Genomic DNA, 12,168 nt, shown 5'->3' with positions numbered 1-12,168 from the left:
AAAAAGTTTGATGGCACTTGGGGTAAAAGACAAGAAACTTTGACTCTGGCCATGGACACCACCTTTCACAAAAACGCAAGCTTTTACATTACATTTAATCTTTGAGGTGTACACAACATAAACAGTTTTGTTCAAAAAGAGTTTGTTCAAATACAGACCCTGCAAATATATATAAATGGAATTTATTTTGGAAAAACAAACCACTCCACCTGACTTCCTCTACATTTTTCACAATGACAACACTATTTTTTGTACTATTTTCTGAACATGTTTTACATGCCTTCCAATTATGCATGTAGCTGACACCATTTCTAGAGGGTTAATTTAAAAAAAAGAAATGTACAAATATTTTAAATAAACACTAAATGCATTCACAAGAGTATAACTACAAATAGGCTATATTTCTGATCCATTCTCAGTTTGTATGTAGCTTTGGGGCATGTTAAGGCCTCAAATAACAAATTCATTTGGTATTAGAATAATAAAGCCTCTAAGTCCAATAGGTCCAAACCACATTTAGTGCTCTGCCCTAAATATGATTTAGGCCTATTTTCATTATCTTTCAAGCCTTTCATCTTGTGTTAAGACTTAACCCGTCATTATGTTCACATATTTTGATTAAGTTTAGGACAAAAACCATCTTTAAAAAAAAAAAAAAAAAAAAAAACCTTCATAGGAGGGCTTTTGTTTTTAAAGGACAGGCCGGAGTTGGTTTCTGTCGTCATTCTGGTGAACTTGACTTCAGGCTGTTTCACTGACTTCCTGCTCAAACTCTGAGCAGCACTGTGGAGCTGATCGGCCGGTGTTTCACCGACGCACGGAAGATGAGAGTCCCGTTACGACTTCTACCGACGCGCTCTGAGAGATTAACATTTCCCCTCTATATTGAACTGAGTCTGTGATTTTATTTATTTATTATTATTATTTTTTTTAAAACAATATTTACACTGAGCCAGGAAGGACACATTTAAGGAGCGTGACAGGCTCGGACGGGATGCTCGGAACCGGGAAAGATATTCCCAGGTTATTTGGATGCAGTCACAGGCCACCGCCGCCGGTCCGCTCGTTCGGTACATTTAGGACACAGTGAAGCAGAAGAGAGAGGCAGACATGGGCTTCCTGCACCAGCTCCATCTCCTGCTGTGGAAGAACATCTCTCTGAAGAGGAGGGGACCGGTAAGACTTCACATTCACACACATAACAGTATGCAACATTAGGCTGTATGAAAAGGCGCTCACAGTATGGTGTTTGTGTGTTTGAATGCAGACGGGCGTCGGTTCAGCCTGATCCGCAGCCGGTGTTTGAGCTCCCATCACCGGCTCTGTGTCCACTAATGTTCCCGTCAGACGTTAGAATAACACCGCAGTGAGCTTACACTGAAGCAGGGAGATGATGATGATGATGATGAAGAAGGGGATGTAGCAGGTTGACTGATCCTGATCTTCGTGTGTGTGTGTGTGTGTGTGTGTGTGTGTGTGTGTGTGTGTGTGTGTGTGTGTGCGCATGTTGTCAAACAGGTTGTTGTGCGGAGATAAACAACTGTTGTGTAATAAGGCTTTATGCTAAAAAGGCCCTTACAGTGTAAGAACATGATGTGTCGTTTAAAGGTAATGAAGTTTTTTTTTAATCATCATTAGCGTCAATAAATATGATAGGCCTGACTTTACAACATAGACATCATGAGCTAATGATTCAGCCCACAACACAAACATATTCAGGCAATATATGTGAGAAAATACTCTTTAGAGTTCTTGTAAATATATTGATATATGACTGGAATATCTGTGGACAAACAGCCTTTTTATTTTGCTACTTGTACTCATGATTTGACTTTTGAGTAACAGCTGCTACCTCACCAATTATGAGATTAAAAATATTTAGCCCCTGAAAAAAAAATTCATGCCAGTCTAAGAGACAGTCTTTTTTTGGATTTATTTTAAAGATAGGTCAGTGGACAGAAGTGTAAATCAGGGACAGAGAGAGAGAAAGAGAGAGAGAGGGGAAATACATGCGGGAGACAAGCCACAGGTTCGGCCGCCTGACTGGAGAACTACAGCATCCATACATAAAGTGTTGCAGTGTTGCCAACTCCTCATGTAAGGAAAGTAGCTGTAGGTTGTCCTAAAAGTCACTAACTGACATCATCACCTAATTTGCATTATTGACATTTTGCATTTAATTGTAATGAACGCTAGTTCACAACTTTAATGCTGTAGACCAACAAGAAAAAAATACTAAAAAGTCACCAAGATGATTTGGAAAGTCGACAGATTTAGCAAGAAAGTCACCAAGTTAGTCACACTAAACAGTTGATATAAAGCACGTCAATATCAACCCTACTGCAGTCATTTTAGTCCAGGCTTACAGATCATGGAGCCTGCGGTGATTTAAAATCAAATCTGTTTGGATGGAGTGGATCCTCTTTAGCTAACATGAGCTGCTCCTGGTTCTCCAGGTGTTTACAGCAGCTGAATGACATCACACCCGTCTTACAGGTACAAGTCGGACAAGCAATCTGGACACGCTCAGGAGTACCTGTGTTTTATTAGCTAATACAGGAAGTTAACATTGTTTGTTTGTGCACAAAAATAAAACGACAACATATTCACAGATACAACTTGCACAGTACTATAGTTTGTGTACACAGAATGAGGAATGAGTTGCTAATAAATAGCCTACAATACTTTCAGCTTAGATGTTACAGTTGATGCATGTGGCAGCCTTGGGTTTGTTCAATTTTTTATACCGATACCCTTATCCATACTCCTTAATATCATTAATATCCATCATGTTTACGTTTTATTCCTAAAACAATGTAATCAAGTCAGCTTATCCTTTCATGCTTTCTCTCTCTCTCTCTCTGGATCTAACATTAACTTAACTGACAGGTAGCTGCTAGCTAGTATCTGATGGTGTTTCCATGTTCTTCTGTCATTTTTGTGCACAGCTTAAATATCTTTTAAATCCACATTTCTGTGTGGTGACTTTAGGTCGGCTTGACATTTACGTTTTTTGTTACCTTTACCGTTAATTTTTTTTATTTTTTTTGGTTATACCATGGCAAAAAAACAAAAGTTCTAGGCATCGGATATTGGGTAATGTGCTTTTAATTACCTAACAATTGGCAATGGGCAAATGAATGCACATTGTCTAAACTGCACAAATACATAGACAGTGTTTTGTTACCAAACCTGTGTTTGTGCAACGAAACAGTGCTCTCAATCTCTTTCGCTCGCAGCATTTTTGAACCTGTAGTGACAAAAACTGGAGAAGTATTAAATATTTTGACATCATTTGCTAGTTGCATCACTCTTGTGACATCATCTTCAGATTTAACGTGGCAGCCGTTCAGATAAAAAGAAAACATATTCAAATATGCTGAGTCTTTCAAATGTCATTTGCCAGATGTGTTGTGCAGTCTGTTGGGATGACCTCAACATCCTCCACATTGTGAAGCCTTTAAGCCGTGCTCGGTCTATTATCAGCCATCAGAACCTCTAATGCCTGTCAGCTGATTAATTTTGTTGATGTTTATGCTGTTTAAAAAAAAAGAAAAAAAAAAGAAGCAAAAGCTGGATCTGTCTTCAGGCAACCTGATTTTTATCTCTGCCTGATGCCTTTGCTGGTGTCCTGATCGAGGGGTGGTGTATGTGGATGAAGGAGGAGGGGAGTGGGGGGGGTGGCTATTTTTAGCCCTTCTACCTTCCTACATCACAGTGGGAGGAGGCACGTGCGGTGCATTGGGGAGCCTCTGTAATAATAATAGTAACAGCTGCGTCATTTCTGTCTGTAGATTTATAAGCATGCCGCTGTGGTCCGGCTCATTGAAGCTGTCCGGTGGGATTGATGATGTGAGCAGAACGTCCAGTCAGCACTAAGCTCAGAAAGCTTCAGTCCCATATGTTGGACCCACTCACAGATATAAAGCTCATGCATTAATTAGAGGAGCATCCAGGCCCAGATATGAGGATTATATATGGATTTATTTATAAACGATCTTGTAGGACTTCTCTTTAGGAAACCATGCTGCACACAAGGGCATTAGAGCTGGTTTAGTGGTTTTAAGCTTTTCACAATTGTAAGGTACTCTAATTACTTTAACTGAAAAAAAATCCTTTTACTTTGGGCAGATATGCTCATTAGAGCCCAACCGATATGGGATTTTTGGGGCCGATTCTATTATCGATATAGGAGAGAAATGAAATCCGATATTTTGGCATATGTTTCTTAGATCTATGTTTGATCTGTAGAGATAAACAGATACATACACATTTATTGTGTTGATCCCTAAAATTCAGTTATCAAAACCTTGTGGAAAAGATGCATATCATAGACATGATGATGTCTCAACTGGAAAGTAATTACCTATATGATGCTTATAATCCATAAAGCACATTCTGCTGGGGACAGACAGAAAGAAAACTGATAGTGTTATTTAGCAGTACTTCAATATAAAGCTATTTGACTTATAATAATTCTAGTTATATCATGTCTGTGATTAAAATTAGCCAATACCAATTGTAACTAATTATGCTAATATTGGCTGTTTTTTTCACCTAGCCGATTAATCAGTCGGCTGGTAAAGCACATACTAACGTTTGACCGATTAGAGCGTATATGTCATGCATTGTTATTGATTAAACTTCAGGGCTTTTATTGTTGTAACACATGTTTAATACAGAGATCCTTCTCTGTTTCATTTTGGCACTGCATCAAACTCTACCAGCCTACATGACTCGTATAGACTGGAATGGTGATGACGTATTTTTGTAGGCCAACCTGGAAGTAACTATGCCGGTGATTCCAACGAGAATTTTCCTATTAGATTTTTGCATCGGATTTTAGATTACTGCTGAAAATAAGCTCTGTGTCAAACACACGTTTCTGATGCTTAGACGTTTAGTTCAGCGGGATAATCTTTACAGATAAACACCACATATATGAAGCTTGACGCTTCATATATATATATAGCTTGAATGCAGCCGAGAAAAGTAACGTTAACGTTATGCTCAAGCTAACTACACCGTGGTCAGTTTATTATGACGTCACGACCGTTATGCTTCATCAGTCTAATCAACGGTTTTAACAAGCTAGAGAAACTGTAGCTTAATAAGTTATTTATAAACCTAATATTTACAAGAGCACTGGAACACATGACCAGAGGCCGTGAGGCGGATTAGAGAGAGAGTTCTCAGCGTGATGACGTTTAATGTCTGCGGCAACAACTGTAGTCTTACCTACTCGTATGCGTGAAGTATGCGTGAAAACTTTAAAAATTCACAAGTGCGAGTCTTACATAACATAGTTTATCTCGTCTAACAAAACGTCATCATCTCTTAAGCTTGTGTTAACCACAGACCTTATTTCAGGCGCCTACCACAAACCCATTCAACGCCCTCATTGACTTTTAGAGTTAGAACCCATGGAGCTAAAATGCTAACTCACTTCCTGGTTTTAGGATTCATTCCTGTGCCAGTCTATAGGACACATAAGATACATGTTTGTAAGAATTGTCTCGGAACAACAACTTTTCAACATTTTCACCCAACCTTATCATTGTTTTGACAATAAAGGATACATGACTTTGGTCAGCTAGTAAGCTGAGCTGTCAAATGCTATTTCACCATTATCTCAGTCTGAGAATTTGTGATAAACACACCGCAATAGTCTCAATTTATTTCAGTGAGTAATAAAAAATATTGAATGTCAACAAGCTTTGATTTCGTCTAATTTTAGAACGTCTTGTTGTAGAGCTTATTAGAAAAATGCCTCCTTGTCGAAGAGCCCTGACACACCAAGCAGATGGCAAAGAACTCGTGGCCACAACGGCTGCCTGTGGTGTCGCGCCACGTTGCCTTGTGTTTTGGATAAAAAGTTGCACTCGAACGCACTGCTAAGACTACAGGGCGAGGGCCAACCACCATGTTACGTTCTGCACATGCTTGAGAGGAAATGACTCTTTATGCAAGCAGCCGTTATGATATGAAAAGAACATGTTCACACCACTGTCGTGTACCGCTAGTATTATAGGTAGCCTAACAGCCGAGAATAACGTCTTTTAAGGCCGACAGGTAGCGACAAGCTGGACACCTGAAAAACTATGGGCAACAACCACTCACCAATAGTCCAACTGGGACCAACGGCTGACCATTTCGTTGGTGCGTCAGGGCCTTAACACCTGTTGGTTTACTGTTTGGCGGGCAAACGGAAACCATTCAGGACCGGGGATATAAACCTCTGGCTGCTGCACTATTGACAAAGAAGTCACTTCCTCATAGCATGTTTCTCAATTCTTTCTTATACTGTATATTGTTGTAAATCCTTCCTTCTTCCTTCTTCTGTTTGACTTTGTTTTCAGATGTTTTTCTGTAACTTCAAATAGTTTAATATTAGTACAGGTTTACTAATAATAATCGTTCAACATTTAAATCAATCAAAGCTTTCAATGATTAATTGTGTCCTGGCAGCATTGTGCCATTGTTCCTTGTATGACTTGAACATTTGTTCAGTGTTCTTCCTGATACTGTAACTTATCATTACTGGTTGTGTGCACAGCTGTCTAGCAGAACATTTGTGTGTATCCAAATGCCTAATCCTCCAAGGTCATATAAATGAACCGTATTAAAAGACTAAGATAAATAGAAGAGACCCGGTTACTGCCCAAAGTGTCAACATGTCCACTCTGAAGCTTCTGATCTGGAACCATAAAGTGAGGATAGGGACAGCATAGATGTAAATAACAGTCATATAGAGCACTTACTCCTGGCAACAGAAAACCTGCTGAAAGTAAGGGACACCTGTGTAAAAGGGAGAGCAGCTGTGCAAATATAAAGTGGAAAAGATCAACCGAGCTGTTTCCCGGGATAAGTGAAGTTCTAATTGTGCTGGCTGTAAGCTACCTGGGTTCAATATGTTAGAAGACTGAGGTATGAGGTTTGGCTCTGAAGCCCATTGACTCTTAATAGTATTTAATAGAGCTCGACTGATTTATAGGCCAGCCGATATCGACGAATATTAGCATATCCAGTTACTATCGATATCAGCAAATTTTATCGTAGATATATGCCGATACTACTAGATTTAATTAACTGTGTGCTTTGTGTTGAATATTAACGCTGATATTCATTTAGTTTATTAAAATCAGGGACAGTGTACGAAATTAACATCAGTCTCAGGTTGTCCCTTGAGGTGATGGCTTTGTTGTTTAGGTTCTCTTTCTTATTGTTTAATGCTTTTGCTTTTTTATAACATGATCGAAATAAAGCTATCAATCAAAACTCCTGAAAATCTCCTTAATTTACTATTACAGTAAACAATCTGTATGGCAGGGCTCAGTTGTCCAAGTTTTATGGTATATTATTAGCAGGTTCTAAAGAGAACTCCCTTCTGTATTAATCTGCAGCTGGACATCTCAGTCTAGGACTTGGAAAAGATGTGTCATCAAGCTCAAACCTAAACTATAAATGCTGGATGTAAACTGTTACAAGTGACTGTTTAGGACTTAAATCACCCCTATTACTATCATTTTAATCCCTGTATTCCTGATGTTTTTATTAAATGCAATGAGGGGCTTGTTCTTGCATTGTATGTGGGGATGTCCAAAACTTAAGATGTTCTGAACAGGCAGTGCTGGTTACATTGAAGCAAAACTCACATACCCTAAGTATTTTACTGTAAATGTGTTTCAGACCAAACGGATAATTGCTTTAAAGTGGAAGGCTATTTAGAGACCTAATTCTAGTCATGGCATGAAATAAAATGTCAGGCAACCTGCCGTTAGAAAAAATGACTTACATAATTAGAGGGAAGGTTGAGCAGTTCTATAAGGTGTGAATTTTCTGAATAGAATAGGTGCCTGCTCTTAGGCGAGGGCACATTATAATGCTGCACTTTAAGATAATTGACAACTTGTGCTACAGCTGGAATACAGTCGTTTAAATAAAGACAGTGTATACCATGTTAGTACGTTTAAAACAGCTGATTGATTGTATATACACGTGTATATTTTAAGTTTACAATAATGTAGATTTTTTAAATTCTGTGTATAAATAATTTTTTTTTGTTTTTACTGTCAATTACAATATTGCGATTTTGCATTTATTTGTATTTACTGTATATGTATTTTTATTTTATTTGTATGCATGATTTTTTTTTCTGATGATCATGTTTTATTGGGAGGTATTTTATGTTTATGTCTGTTCATGTCTGTTTGTTAAAATAAGCATAGCTTCAATAAATGAAAAACAAATCTCCTTAGCTTTTCAGGGAGTCCCCGGGCAGCCATTATTGAGAAATGTCTTCTTCACAATAAGTCAAAGAATTGCAGACAAACTCCAAGCATCTACTCTAAATTGCAAAAAAGGTTAGCAATGTTTCTGTAAATAAATATTGCTGACATATCTGTGCAACAGTGCTCTCGTTCTGTTTTCTTGCAGAAGCTTTTGGTTAAAAATATGACTGAAAATGTGTCTTTTTTTTAAACGTTGGTACTTATTTATCCTATGGATTATTTAATACATGAGATTGCATCATAATGAGTCATGATGTCAAGGGGTATCAAAGAGTTGTGATATAGGCCTATTCTTAGTTTGAGTAATGGACTGTGTTTTGAAATACAAAGAAGCATCTAAAGTGTCCAATGAGCAGGAACTGAAAGGAGACAATGTTAAGTTCACTTTACATGCAGTCATTTGAGCCTTCAGCATTATAAAATATTAACCAGTGCACCTGTAAAAGAGGTTAATTATTTCTATGGTCAGGTAGGGATCCTGAACACTTCTGTTGATTAAAGGTACAAATCCCTTTTTAAGTGAATGAAAAGTTTAAGGTAAACGTGGTTTACAGTAGACAGTCTGTAAACACACCAACCAGCTGTACAGTGTGTTAGTCTGCAGCTGCAGTGGCAGCAGAGTGTTTGACCTAGATCTGCTCTGTCTTTGAAAGATAGTCTTACAGTGGCTGTGTATCTATGGAGACCGCAGAGAGCCAGGCACTAAGAGACACAGATTTAAAATGAAGAGAGGAAAAAAAAAAGAAACATAACATGGAAGAAGAGAGACACTGCATGTGGGAGAGAGCGGATGAAGGATGAAGCTGCTAACTGATAACAGAGCGTGCTAATCTGTAGCACAAGGTTAACTGACAGCTAAATGAATAATAGATGCTCTCTGTAAAGTCTAACAGACGAGCAGCTGGTTCACAGAGGCCGGGACCTGCAGACAGGTGAGGTCAGGTGTGAATCCTCTGAGGTCACTGTGCTGCAGCTCGTCCTCTTGAGGTGTGGTTTCGATCTCTTACATTCAAAAAAACTGAAATCCTTCAGAGAATTTGTCTTATTTCTAGTCCATTCATGTCCTGTGTGGGTGGTCCAAGATTCCGAGTTGGGAAGTCGTTCTTCCCAGTTGGAATGTTGTAACAACAGCAAAAAACAATGTTGATGCTACGAATAAGATAAGTGAAATGTGACTGTTAAAAGCTATGTTTGAGAAAAAGGTTGATGTGTAATACTTTAATTATTAAAACGTATATTAACATGAACAAAGCATATTTTGTATTCCATTTGATGATGATTCTGTCGTCAAGTCTGGAAGTCGGATCTCTTCCGAGTTTCTGAGTTGTTCGGACTTGAGCAGGTGTTCATTTGCATTTTACAATTTGGAAACTCGTTTTTTCCGATGTGTCCGACACCACATGAATGCAGCACAAGTCCGACCTGTGGCTCCTTTTCCACATGTCATTTCCAGAGACCGCCCGATTAATCTGCTGGCCGATAATATTCGCCGTTAGCATATCGAATGACTATCGGTATGGGCTAATTTTATCACAGACATGTGCCTGTGTTACTACATTTATGCTCCAGTCAAATAGCATTTCATTTGCATCATTGTAGTTTAGTTCATTCTCACCAGCAGAATCTGGACAAAGGACGTTATAGAAGTGAGGCTGGTATCCAGATTCTGAGAGGGTTTTTGACGTTCCTGTCTCTGCTGTGTTGGATTCTGTGTGGCTTGAGTGAATTTCTTTATTTTTTATTACCAAAATATAGCAAAGGGATTTCTCCTAATTTCTTATTTTTCTCTTCAGTTTATCATTTGAGACATAATCCCCTCTTTAATCTATCAAAACAGAGAGCAAAGGCTTAACAGATGTTTTGAGAGTCAAAGTCTATGTGTTATCATTTTAGTATCAATTAATCTGTGAATGAATCGCCATGATCATTTGTCTTTATTGTTAGAAATGTGCAACATAAGCATTGGTATTGGTTTCAGACAGGTTGGAGTGAAGGACAGAAAGCTTCCTGGTTCCTGGAAAACACATTGATCAGAAATCAAGTCTCAGTATAGAAATACTCTGACCTACATATTATTCACTCTTATTTATCTCTGCGCTGCTTCCTGTTCAAACACAGCAGCTTGACATGAATCAACACCAGGCGTTTCTATTAGTTATTTCGGACATGACTGAATGACTTTTTACTTAACTTGTAGTTGAAAAAAGGCGCGAGCTTCTTCATTCACCCTCTCCTGCTTCTCTTGTCCTGGCATGGGATTACAGAGACGTCCTTCATGGTCGTATACTTTCTCCTTTCACACTCTGCTTAATGTTGTGATAAAATTATTTGTCCCTAATAACACCACTTACCATTTTCGCTAGGAAAAGGAAATATGTCATCCCAGTGTCAACATCATGCAAGGCAATCCAATATTGACATGATGTTCTGTTACTTAGTTTGTCCCAGTCTGTTTTTAGTTCCATCTTGATCTTTTCTAATTACCCACCAACATCAGTTTGTTGCACTGGAGAAGGGAAGTCTCTAATAAAACTCATATTTACTGACATCTATGATTAAAACATCCAGGTGCTGCATGGCATCCATCTTGTTTCCCCCAGACCAGAAATCTGCATTGAGGGGACGAAGGTTTACAGTTGTCTGCGTCCAGGCCTTAAAACATGATTTATAAGTCCATGTAGCCTAAGCTTGAGCACAACATACTTGTGTGTTGATGTGTCTTTGAAGTAGTACCTGGAATTTTCATTCCAGGTACCACTGGTACTATTGCATTTTCAAGAGATAATTTTTAATCGGGATGCCCCAATACCAGTATTCGGCATCGGTCCGATATCGTCTTTAAGTACTCGTAAAACTACGCTGATACAACGGCACTGATACCAGTTTACGGCGGGCGTGCGCCCCTATTGAGTTGAGCGGGTAGACGGAGAGAAGCGAGAGGTCAGCGGTGTGGAGATATTTCAGTTCACAGTTTGTTAAAGTGAGCGGCGTGACACAGCTAATGCTGAAGAGGTGAGAGAAAATGTCAAGAGACAAAAATAACAAAAGCTCTTTGTCTTCTAAGTGTTTTGAAACTGAAATATGATGTTTGTCATCCCACAACGTGTTTGCAACTGTACTCGATCAGAGGTGAAGTACATAACTATTTCTGTGTCTGTCTGTCTGTCTGTCTGTCTGTCTGTCTGTCTGTCTGTCTGTCTGTCTGTCTGTCTGTCTGTCTGTCTGTCTGTCTGTCTGTCTGTCTGTTATGCCTCCATTTCAATGGCATTAATAAGAACTTGTTACGGTACTCGGTATCAGTGAGTACCCAAATGTAAGTAGTGTTCTTGGTTTGCAAAAAAGTGGTATTAGTGCATCTTTAGGTTTTAACCCCCATCGTGTCGTATCCTCCAAAATCCTTCACTGTCTGAGCAGCAGCAAATAGAGTGGAGAGGAGGAGCTGTGGAGACAATCCTGTAGGAGACGTGACTGACCAGCGAACTGTCACCATCAGAGAAACAACCAATGGGGCTCTGGCCCTGCTAACTGGGATAGTGATGTGTAATTACAAGATAAATCATACCAACAACAAAGTGTGTCGGCCCACTGGGATTACCAGTTCAGCCCTATCCACTACAACTACTCTAAACGTATTAAAGATCATAATAATAAATAGGTTTAATAAATGAGAATAGCTTAGATGTAGAAAGCCACTTTTGCTGTGTTGCTGTAGCTTAGCCTTTGAAAGGTTTTTTTTGTCTTTGTATATTTTATTGCATAAAATAAAAGTTATTTTGCAAAAAGTAGGAATCACCTACCAAAGTAACATCAGTCATGTATTGCATCAAAGATTCCCGGGTTAGTCCCGCTTGTAGAACATAGTGATACATTCACAGGA

General features: G+C 38.8%; 1 protein-coding gene across 1 annotated transcript in view; it reads left to right on the top strand.

Annotated features, from left to right (window-relative positions):
* The first annotated feature begins 754 nt into the window (after nt 1-754).
* abca2 (ATP-binding cassette, sub-family A (ABC1), member 2) overlaps nt 755-12,168 on the top strand; it is a 70,322-nt gene continuing 58,908 nt past the window's right edge. The window contains exon 1 of the mRNA XM_079356577.1: nt 755-1,176. Within this exon, the coding sequence (XP_079212703.1) occupies nt 1,111-1,176 (66 nt within the window). The 5' untranslated portion in view covers nt 755-1,110. The remainder of the gene's footprint in view (nt 1,177-12,168) is intronic.

This window comes from Symphodus melops, assembly GCF_947650265.1.
Source record: "Symphodus melops genome assembly, chromosome: 1".
In the NCBI taxonomy this organism is placed as follows: Eukaryota; Metazoa; Chordata; class Actinopteri; order Labriformes; family Labridae; genus Symphodus; species Symphodus melops.
Note: the sequence above shows the minus strand (reverse complement) of the source record. Positions and strands in the feature narration are given on the sequence as shown.